The sequence below is a fragment of the Anolis carolinensis genome, chromosome 5, assembly GCF_035594765.1.
Source record: "Anolis carolinensis isolate JA03-04 chromosome 5, rAnoCar3.1.pri, whole genome shotgun sequence".
In the NCBI taxonomy this organism is placed as follows: Eukaryota; Metazoa; Chordata; class Lepidosauria; order Squamata; family Dactyloidae; genus Anolis; species Anolis carolinensis.
The window spans coordinates 139,451,399-139,463,655 of NC_085845.1; the positions used below are offsets into that span (position 1 = coordinate 139,451,399).

Here is a 12,257-nt window from a genome sequence, read left to right on the forward strand (position 1 = left end):
TCACCAAAACCAGACCAATACAATAGATTGTATCCCCTGACTCAATCTTCATAATACAGTCCAAGTCAGAAAAAATATGAGCAATTTTCTCCATAGAATGTGTAGCAAATTTGTCACAGCACTCTTCTAAGGGCGCCTCCTTAGCAGTCTGAGGCCTAAGATGTAATAGCCTGTTAGCTATGTGCTGGAAGAGGCACAAAGACACTAAAACACCAGATCCTACCTAATTTTAGCTGTTCGGTGTCAGCCCTAGTTAGTACTAGGATGGAAAACAGTCAGCAAATACCAGGATATATTTTAGAGGAAAGAACTAACAAAACCAGCTCTAAGTATTCCTTGCCTAAGACAATCCTATAAAAAGTCATCATAAATAAAAAGGCTATAAGCAGCAGTTCAGATGATGTTTTGTTGCCCTAATTGAAGCAAAGTATCTTCTAAAATGGGCCTTAAGAATATATTTGGTTAAATTCATCCTGAGTTGCTCTATTCATCCAAACATTTCAGTGTCCTGAGCTCCACAGAAAATGAAGGCGCCCATGCTCTGCAACTATATATAGGATACATGTGAACTGTGTAATTTTAAAGGTAGGTTACATGAGATGTTACTGCCATAGATTTCACAGCTATAGCCCATTCTGCTAAAGGACAAGAAGCCACAGCCACTGACATAATTCTAAAAGTACAGGAACCTTCTCACCTTTTATCTGGAAAGTTTACATTGCAAAAGCCACACCAGCAATATGGTAGAATATAATATTTATATCAGCTTCTTTTTAAAACAGGATAGATTTTCTTTTCCTCCCATTTAATAGTCAGTATGGCCAACTTAAAATATTCAAATTTTAATGTTACATAAACAACCAAATACACAGGAGTCTTGCCATTTTACCTGTTCTTGTAACCAAATAGTTCACTCCAGCTAGCAAACTGGAAATAATTTCTGAAAAGGATCAAATAGCAGCACTTGTTTTTCCAAAGAAATAATGCCCTCTCTGACATGCAATTAAATTGCTGGGAATTCTGAATCTATCCCGGGAAAAATTAAACTGTTGCAGTCTTTGAATTAGGCTAATAGTTTTCAAACCATATTTCTAGGCCTCTTTGGTGTTTCAATGAGGTCAAAATATGTGTGGTTTTATATGTTTTATGGATTTAATCTGAACTGTTTTAATTGAATTATGTTTAATGCTGTTTGTATTTTTAAAATTGTATGCTGATGTTTTTATGTTAAGCTGATTTGAGTCTCCTGCGGGAAAGATAAAGCAGAGTATAAATAAATATAATAATAACAATGTGTGTATGTGCCTTCAAGTAGCATGCCAATTTATGATGATCCCATGAATTTTATAGGTTTCCCAAGGCAATAACTAATGATAAATCCAACATCCTAGAATTCTGTTAACCTACCATTAGCAAATTTTCTTTTAAATATACAGAGCTGTGAACATTTAAAGGCACAATCTTAATATGTACAGGGCAACAGTAATGTTAAGAAACCACCGTCTTCATGAACAGCAGATCTGCAAGGATTCTCAGACAAACCAATGTGGAAAGACCCTTCAAAGTGTGAGACATGGGAAGTCTACTGTACTAGTAATATGTTATGTAAAATGTGCTATGAATGCCTCTGTTTTGGCCACATCAACTTTTTAACAAGTGTCAGCTGCAGTCCAATTCAAGAATATGACTGATATTTTTTGACATCTAATATGTAAATATTTGCACAAAAAACTTTGCAGATGTCGACATTCTCCACTGCTTGGGATACAGGGTATCCTGCATATTAGCTAATACCCAAATAAAGTACTTATATTCTATTAACATTATATTACAAAACAGGTATGCCCCTCTATCACGCCTTCTAACTATAGATGTGTGATGACTACCTGGATTCAAACTGCAGGAAAAAATATTCCAAGTCAAAATTTCATTAAGAGATGTTCCACAGTGGAATATGTTGCCAGGAAGTGTGATGGAGTCTCCTTGCTTTGAAGGTTTGAAGAAAACAGAGACTGGATGGCCATATGTCAGAGGGGTACAAGTTTACCCTAAACTATTGCTTAAAACATTTGCATTTCCGTCTTTAGTTTTCAGTAAAGATAACATCTTGGATTCTAAAACAGTGAAAGGATGTTCACAGAAGAAAAAGAACTGTCAGACATGCAGCTGCCTACTTCCTGTGGAAAAGCTGTAAAGGCTGATGGGTTTCTAAACAGTGTGGCTGAGGCAACTTTTTTCTCCCTCAGAAGCCCACTATGATTCATGTCAACATTTCTCAGCACAGGCATCCAAACACAGAGGTGTTCAATGGCTGTGGGCAAATGTAGGAAGGAAAATTCCTTCTGCACACTTATCTCAAAAACCAAGCCAACATCTTTAAACTACTTTTAAAGCAATGCAATGATTGTTATTTGCCACAGAATTTCACATTTTATTCTTAAGGTATTCTTTCTTTAGGGTTCTAGAGGACAATTCATAGTAAACAGACAGTAAAAAACTTCCATTGTCCGGAGCCAATCAGAAAGCTTTAAACTATCAAGTCAAATTTTAGGGGCTCAAATGCTACCATGCAAGTTTCTACTGATTTTGTAAGATGTGAGAAAAAGTAGAATTTTTAGTATCTTTGTCTATTCTAGGCAGAAGGTAGGCAAATATACATGCTATCAAGAAGAGATTTTATTCTTACGTGAAACATTAATCAAGGCTCTTTCTTGCTGATTATTCTTATTTATTTCCCTAAACAATTTCTGAGTAATCTGCAAATAGTACCTATACAGAGCCACTGCAACTTTTCGATTTGTGTTTATACAGACCACTTAGTCATATTTATTCAAATATTTCAATCTCAGCTAGGCAAATAATCACAAACTGGTCATATTTACGCACACAAGTTTCTCCCGCTATCTCCTTGAGCACCAAGCATCACAAACTAGTTGCCGATTGAAAGAATCTGATTCATGATAATAGTAGATTAAGAATTTCCGAAGGGTGGCTGTTTGCTAGAATCGAAAATAAGGTCGAACCAAGAGAGATGAGGAAATGCTACTGTTCTCAGGGAGTTTATTCTTTCTGAATTACTAATAGTTATAGTTTAACCACAATCATTTTTTTAATTTATGTCATCATTGTTTTTTATCTATGCCATCACTGTTGAAAAAGAATACAATTTTGTGACAACATAAATACTGTCAAATTTCTAGTGCAACTTCATGATGTGTACTTAGAACTAAATCCCCTGGAAATTAATGGACCGAATATCTAGGTGAGTAGAGCACTGCAACCTTAGTGCACATATCTACTGTATGGTAAAGACCCAGATATTCTAAGGCACCAAATCGTGTCTGATCTGGGGGACTAAGCAGAGTGCATGCAAGATTGCAAAGGAATACCAGGTGCTGTAGGCTATATTTCAGGAAATGGCTCCACGGCAGAAAGAATAGAGGAGGCTGGTGTTTCTTTTAAATTCTCCTGGAGCTAAGCTCTCACCTTTTGCCACTTTAGAGAAAGAGGCAGCTACTTTTATATATATGAGTTAGGATACAGGCTTTATATAGACCTAAGGTTAAGTTGATCCAATTCATTTGGGTCAATTTTTAAAATTAAAAATTATAGGTTTATACATGAGTATAAGTATTGAGATTCAGGCTAACTAAAACTTCAGATTGCTAAAAGAGATCTACAAATGTATACTTACTCTGCTGCATGTTGGTAGAACTATACAGCCACTATACAGGACAAATTAATGATTTAAAAAATAATTATTATGAAATACTATTTCACAGTATCGACCCTATGTATTTATTACATCATTTCTACCCCGCCCTTCTCACCCATCAGGGGACTCAGGGCGGCTTACAATATACATCAAAAACACAGTTTACATCAGATTAAAAGTCTTCCAAGATTAAAAAATTACAATAAAAATTAAAATATACGTTAAAAAACCTGTGTAATTGTACATTTAAATATACATTTCAGGCGCTTTTGTCCAGGTGGGGGTCTGTCAATGAGTCATATATTCATATTGCAATTCTGCTGCTCCTCGTGCTTAAATGCCTGCTCCCATAACCACGTTTTTGTTCCCTTTCGGAAAGACAAGAGGGAGGGAGCCTGTCTAATTTTGTTTGGGAGGGCGTTCCATAGGCGGGAACGCCCTCCCAGAGGTACAGTTCACTCAGAGGTACAGTAAAGCACACTGTTACAGAATTGCTAAGGATTATGCTGGTCAAGGAAGGGACTGAACTCACAGAATTATAGAACACACCATAGGGGCTATCCAATCCAACCTTCCCGCCGTGCAGGAACAAACTGTGAAACTATGGCCATTTAGCCTCTGTTAGAAACCTCCAGAGGAGACACCATCACACTCCAAGACAACATATTCTATCATTGAACACCTCTGACTGCCAGGACGTTCTTCCTAATATCTAGAATCCATTGCTCTGTGTCCTCGTTTCTGGAGTAGCAGAAAACAACCTCACCCCCCTCCTCAATATGACATCCTTTAAAATATTTAAACATGCTATCATGTCCCCTCCAACCTTTTCTCCAAGCTACATATCCCTGTACCATAAGCCAATCTTCAAAGGGCTTGGCTTTCATACTTTTGACCATTTTGACCACTCAACTCTGGATACATTCCAGCTTGTCAATATCCTTTTTGAAATGTGACGACAAGAACTGGACACAGTATTTCAGGTGAGGTCTGACCAATGCAGATTTTTTGACAAAGAACTGAAACAGATCTAGTATAGAACAAACTACACAGCAAGCACACAATTACCCGCACTGTGAGTCACTTGAGCTATTTCAGCTCTGAATATTTTTTCCTTCTTCTAGTGCATCAGAATTTTCATTGTAATAACACATGAAGTATATAACTTTTTTAAACAAACACCCACACATTGTTCCAGCAGCTAGCTTAGTCCTGAAAATTACCTGCATGATGAGAGCTGACAGTATACTACAAAAATGAGGCAAACTCTGCCTCATCACTGTATATTCACACCAACAGCTACTAGCTCTCAACCCTCTTTCATTTTCAGTTGCAGTTAACTACAAAGAAAAATGAAAGCAGGATCAAATGAATGGCATATCTACACTGCAGAATTAATGCAGTTAAACTCCATTTTATCTGCCATGATTCAATGCTATGAACCGATGGCAGCTGTAGTTTTACAAGGCCTTTAGGCTCTTTTGCTTGAAGAGTACTGGTGCCCCACCAAACGACAAATCCCAGGATTCCATAGCATTGAGCCATGGAAACTAAAGGGACTCTTCATCCTGGCCCTTGAAGAGGAATAAACAAACCCCCTTACACATTTATTCTTTCTCAAATCAAAAACATGATGAAATGGATACATCAAAAATGTAAATATTCTACAGTGGAACTGAGTAATAATAAACAGACATTTACAGTGAGTATCATTTTTTTTAATGGATGGGAATCATACAACTCTGTAGATATTGTTCAACTTCAGCTATCAGCAGTACAGATTAAGCATCTCACATTTGGAAATGCGAAATGCAAAATACACCAGAATCCAACTGTCCATGAGTGGCTGAGATAGTGACACCCTTGCTTTCTGATTGTTCAATGTACAATATTATTTAAAATGTTGCATAAAATTACTATCAAGCTATGTGTATATGGTATATATAAAACAAACATTAATTTAATATCTAGACTTGGACCGCATCTCATATATAAAAATATCTCATTATATATGTGTGTATGAAACATTTTTTTTCATGTCAGGAGCAACATAAATAAATAAATTCTATGTTTAGACTTTGGACCCATCTCCAGGATATCTCATTATATGCAACTACGGATATTCCAAAATCTTAAAAATCCCTAATCCAAACCACTTCTTATCCCAAGCATTTCAACTCTATTCTGCACCTCACCCACCTCCCTAGACCTGTGATATGCTGTTTGCACTACCCCTCGCCCAGTCCTTTTATAGATGATTAAGCCTTTTAGTACTCCATACCATTGGACACCTGAACCTTGCCTGCTGGGAGTCTTGATGTTCTCGGTGTATATATATATATGTGTGTGTGTAGGTGTGTATAATGTGTTTTATCGGGGGCTTTTATATTTTATGGTGGGGTTTTTTCTTCATTTTTAGGTCATTATTTTATTTGTCATTATTTTGTTTATTAAATTACATTTAGGTTGTTTATATTGTCTAATACACCCTGTCTTGATGTATACTGTTTGTATGGTTTTTCTTTAGACATTGAATGTTTGCCATATGTTGCAAAGTCCCTTTGGGGAGATAAGACAGTCTATAAATAAAGTTTAAGGACCTGATATGTTTCTATGTCCATTTATGCTGTTTTATACTGTTTTTACTGTTTTATATTGGTTTAAATTATGATTGTGTTTTAATATATGTTGATGTTGGGCTTGTCCCCATGTAAGCCATCCCGAGTCCCCTTGGGGAGATGGGAGCGGGATATAAAAATAAAGTTATTATTTATTTATTTATTATTTAAACAAGTGCAAAAGTCAGCTTGATCTAACTGGCATTGCCAATAGTGAGCTGCCCAAATCCAAACCTTGTTTCCAAAGCCAAAACAAAAAAAACAACAAAAAACCCCCCCAAAAAACACCATGATGTTCTTTTACCTAGGACTTATGAATTTCCCATTTCTGAAATGTGGAAATTGCAAACACAATGATAAGTGCCATTTGCAAAACATAACAGAAATTCACATTTTTTAAAAATAGTGCAGCTACAAAACGCCTTACAAGCATTCTTCATTCCCCTCAATATAATGTATGCATGTGACAGTCATCTGCTGCAAACATGTGCACACTGCAAGAACACTAGCCAGGGAGATGGGGCCAACAGTATGATTGGTGAAAAACACTAGTTTGCCACCAGGCAATATATACACTGAGAGTCAGTGTGGTGTAGTGCAAGATTAGGACTCTGGAGACCAGAGTTTGAAACCCCACTTAGGCATGGAAGCCCACTAGATGATCTTGAACAGATCACTCAGAAGAAGGCACTAGCAAAACCCCTCTTAAAATCTTGCCAAAAAACTCACATGATAGTTTCTGCTAAGAGTTGCCATGAGTCAGAAACAACTTGGAGGCAAACAATAACACATGAATTGCCCCACCTCAAGTCATATTAGGAAATAACTTTGAGCAAATTAAGATACATCTATGGTTGAGAGAATGCAAATTTTAATGCACAAGTGGAGGTTATTATAATTCACTGAACTATTCAGGTATGGAGGAAGAAGCAAAACAAGCCATTAGGTTTCTCCATCCAGCCAGAAGGCAGACTCTAAAGCATGTGATAAATTTGGAGCCAAATAATATAGGGTACATCTACACTGTAAATGTAATGCTGTTTGACAGCACGTTAACTGTAGTGGTTCGATGCTATGGAATAGTTTGACAAGGTCTTCAGACTTCTCTGCAAAATAATGCTGGTGCCTCACCAAACTACAGTTCCCACGATTCCATGACATTAAGCCATGGCAGTTAAAGTAGTATCAAATTGCATTAATTCTACAGCGTAGATGTATCCTCAGTGGATCAAGCTTGAAACGCAGCTTCAAACAGAACATATATTATACCACAGATTCACCTTCTGGAACAATTAATCTGAAATAAACCTCTTTGACAAGGATTCATTAACCTTTTACACATTCATTAAGTGTTTATCATCACTTAGGGAGAGTGGAAAGATTGGAGGATAAAAAAATATCCTCACCTCGTAAAAATTAGTTTAAACCCCATGGATGATGACATGAGAGGCAATCAAATTATATTCACTCAATGTTGATATGTTATCTATACAGGCAGATACCTTATTTAGAAATGTTAAATGCTCCAAAACACTACCCCCCCCCCCCCCCCGGTGCTTCAAATGGAATTTGTTTCATACACAAAAGTTTCAAAAATATTGTGCAAAAATTACCTTCAGGTTGTGTGTAAGGTGTATAGAAAATATACATGAATGTGGTGTTTAGAAGTGGGTTCCATCTTTAAGATCCTCATTATGGATGTGTAAATATTCCAAAATTCAGGAGGGGAAATCCAAAATTTCAAATACTTTTAGTTCCAAGCATTACAAATAAGGGCTATGCTCAACTATTATATCTTTCAGTCTCTCTTTTCTTTCACCTGAGCTGAGGTGGCAAAGCTGCCCTACCCAAAACACACCCAGAAGACTGGAGAGGACTGCAGGTCAGAGAGAACAAAGATGTAGGTTGATGAATGTTGATTGTCTTGGTTGGTCGATTACTCTTATGTATACTGTATTTTTTGTAGGTAATGACAACCTTCTTCAAGCCTTTTCTAGTAATCTTTACTGTTTCCTGTATGTATGTTCTGGTATGCAGCTACTTTCACTCTATGGTTCCTGAGAAGTTGTAAAAGGGGCTGCAGACCACATGCTCTTTTCTCTCTCCTTTTAACTATGTGACCTGTTGATAGCTGTTTCATTACAAGAGAGATGCTCTGACCAAATGGCACAGAGAATTATCTCAAACATATCTGAAACTGGATTGATAAGTTTTGTACCTGTGTATGCTGAAGACAAGAAGGTTGTGAGTAAACGAAATATGTTATTTTTATCAAAGTCTACTTCATTTTTGTCTCTGCAGTGCATGATGTAAAGCAAGTTATTTCATGGGAGAATATATAAAACATTTCTGAAACTCTGCTGTTTTTCTGCACTGAAAAAATCTCTGTTCTCTTAATAGATCAGAGATAACAAGTTATTAGTCTAACAACTGAAAACCATTTCCTAGCATAATTATATTTGATTGTATACCAAGAGAAAATTCTACTCTGAAGAGTTTTTGGCTCTTCTCTAAAAGGCAATTTCCAAAAGGTTATGAATGCCATTTTTCAGTTCTATTGTTAGCCACCCTGAATTATTTCGGGGAGAGGGGGTGGGATATATAAAAGTTGTTGTTGTTGTTATTGTTATTATTATTATGTGGCCACATGGCAAAAATATTCTAGTTTAACACCAATTTAAACTGATATGACTCAATGCTATCGAACTCTGGTATTCACAAGCCCTGTGAAAGCTGTGGTGTCATGGCAAAGGATAAATCCTAGAATATTATCACACTGAGCCCCCGGTGGCGCAGAGGGCTAAATTACTGAGCTGCTGAACTTGCTGACCAAAAGGTTGGCAGTTCAGATCTGGGGAGCGCAATGAGCTCCCACTGTTAGCCCCAGCTTCTGCCAAAATAGCAATTCGAAAACATGCAAATGTGAGTAGATCAATAGCTACCGCTCTGGCAGGAAGGTAAGGGCACTCCATGCAGTAATGCTGGCCACATGACCTTGGAGTTGTCTACAGACAACGCTGTCTCTTCGTTTTAAAAATGGAGATGAGCACCAACCCTCAGAGTCGGACACTACCAGACTTAATGGCAGGGGAAAACCTTTACCTTTACTTACTGAGCCTTGGTAGTTGGCATGGTCTCAAACTGTATTGATTCTGCAGTGTGAATACACCTCTAAAAGGAAGAAAATAGGGGCCTAAACAAATTACAAATCCCAGGATGCATCAACACCAGGCATGGGCAAACTTTGGCCCTCCGGGTGTTAGGAATTGTGGGAGTTGAAGTCCAAAACACCCAGAGGGTCAAAGTTTGCTGAAGCCTGATTTACACTTTGAGGGCCCTTCCAGACAGACCTTATATCCCAGGGTCTGATCCCAGGTTTTCTGCTCTTCTTTGGAGGCTTTTAAGCAAAGGCTGGATGGCCATCTGTCGGGGGTGCTTTGAATAAGATTTTCCTGCTTCTTGCAGGGGGTTGGACTGGATGGCCCGTGAGGTCTCTTCCAACTCTACGATTCTATGATTCTATAAACTGGATTATATGAGTCCCCACTGCCAGATAATCTGGGATAAACAGAAAACCTGGAATACAGGGCCTGTCTGGCCTATTTGGGGAAATAAAGCAGGGTATAAATAAATAGAAGAAGAAGAAGACGACGACACTGTAGAATGAAATCCAGTTTGACCCCACTTTCCCTGCTATGGAATCCTAGGATTTGGGATGAGGCACCAGCACTCTTGGGCCAGTGGTTCTCAACCTGGGGTCCCCAGATGTTTTTGGCCTACAACTCTCAGAAATCCCAGCCAGTTTACCAGTTGGTAGGATTTCTGGGAGTTGAAGGCCAAAAACATCTGGGGACCCTAGGTTGAGAACCACTGTCTTCGGCTGAGAAGGCTCGAGGCCTTGTGAAACTAGACCTCCCACAGTCTCCCAGGTAGTTCAAAGGCGACCTAGAGTGGCTGTGCACCCGAAAAGCACTCTCGCCTACTTCTGGCCTGAGGGAAACAGGGGCTAGCTGGAGACGTCAATGGAGACAGCAGAAAAGGAGAACAGAAGAGGAAGAGGAGGAGGAAGCGGGCTGCTGGCTCGTCCCCCAGGCACCGGATCAGCCCCAGCCTATTTTCAGCGCTCGGACCATACAAGGAGCGGCGGGAGGCCTAGGCGCCTCTCTCTGCCTGCTCCAGGCCCCTCTCTCTGCCTTCTCCAGGAAGCAGGAAGCTCCCTCAGGCTCCTCGCCTTCTCTGGCTTCCCTCAGCCTCTCGCTTCTCTCGCCTCTCTCCCTCCCTCTGGGCCATCTCACCTTCTCCTCGTCGGAGAGCTGGTCCTCCAGGTCCGCCATCTTCGTTTCTGACTGACCCCCGAGAAGAAGGAGAGGAAGGCGGAGAGGCAGAGGCGGCGGCAGGAGGAGGAAGAGAAGAAGGAAGAGCCGCAACAGCAGCCAAGGCCCAGCCGCCCGCCTCCACCCCGCGCTCGAGCAGCAGCAGCAGCAGGAAGGGCGGGGCTCCAAATGGGGCGCGTCCCCGACGCCACGGAGGGAGGGAGGGAAAGGGGCGGGGGCGCGCTCGTCGCAGGAGCCGGCGCTTCGCCAATAGGGAAGCCGGAGCTCGGGCATGCGCATAAAGGCAGCGCGAAGCCTTTTTTCGGAGTAAGGGCGGAAGCGAGGCAGGTTTCAGTCTTGTTTTTCGGAAAGGCTTCCTGCACTCATTAAATTACAGTAGAGTCTCACTTATCCAACATAAACGAGCCGGCAGAATGTTGGATAAGCGCATATGTTGGATAATAAGGAGGCATTAAGGGAAAGCCTATTAAACATCAAATTAGGTTATGATTTTACAAATTAATCACCAAAACATCATGTTATACAACAAATTTGACAGAAAAAGTAGTTCAATGCACAGTAATGCTATGTAGTAATTACTGTATTTACGAATTTAGCACCAAAATATCACGATGTATTGAAAACATTGACTACAAAAATGCATTGGATAATCCAGAACGTTGGATAAGTGAATGTTGGATAAGTGAGACTCTACTGTACTTCCCTTTGAGGCCAAGAGGCTCAAAGGGAGCTTTCATAACCGCTACGCAAGGCCCAGTCTCTTGGCCTCAGAGGGAGACAACCCAGTGAGTGTTGTTTTTGTTGTTGCACAAAACAAAATGTGTATCATATACGAATGAATGAGAATGGTTCAAATATGTGGATGACACTTTTGCCATTTGAAGCCATGGAGAAGAAGAACTAAACAAGTTCCTGGACCACCTCCTTAGCATCCACCCAAGCATCCAATTCACCATGGAAAAATAAAATGAAGGAAAACTGCCATTTCTAGATGTCCTAGGGCCCTTCCACACAGCCCTACATCCCAGAATATCAAGGCAGAAAATTCCACCATATTTGCTTTGAACTGAGTCCACACTCAGATAATGTGGGATTTTCTGCTTTGATATTCTAGGATATAGAGCTGTGTGGAAGGGTCCCTTGTCATCCGCAAACCCAATCAAAAATTGGGCCACACCAACATGGAGCCCTGGTGGCGAAGTGTGTTATTTTTTATTTTTTTAATACAAAAAGCAAACTTTGATTTTGGCAGTTCATTTAATGGACACCACTTTTTACTAAGTGGAGCCTCCAGTGGCTCAGTGTGTTAAAGCACTGAGCTGCTGAGCTTGTAGACCGAAAGGTCCCAGGTTCAAATCCAGGGAGCGGAGTGAGCACCCGCTGTTAGCTCCAGCTTCTGCCAACCTAGCAGTTCGAAAACATGCAAATGTGAGTAGATCAATAGGTACCGCTCCAGCGGGAAGGTAACAGCGCTCCATGCAGTCATGCCGGCCACATGACCTTGGAGGTGTCTACGGACAACGCTGGCTCTTCAGCTTAGAAATGGAGATGAGCACCAACCCCCAGAGTCAGACATGGCTGGACTTAATG

At 40.0% G+C, this 12,257-nt stretch overlaps 1 protein-coding gene across 1 annotated transcript in view; it reads right to left on the bottom strand.

The window, feature by feature from the left end:
* The window catches only part of capza2 (capping actin protein of muscle Z-line subunit alpha 2), a 34,639-nt gene extending 23,792 nt beyond the window's left edge, over nt 1-10,847 (bottom strand). The window contains exon 1 of the mRNA XM_008111169.3: nt 10,629-10,847. Coding sequence (XP_008109376.1) covers nt 10,629-10,667 — 39 coding nt within the window. The 5' untranslated portion in view covers nt 10,668-10,847. The remainder of the gene's footprint in view (nt 1-10,628) is intronic.
* Between the last annotated feature and the right edge of the window lie 1,410 nt (nt 10,848-12,257).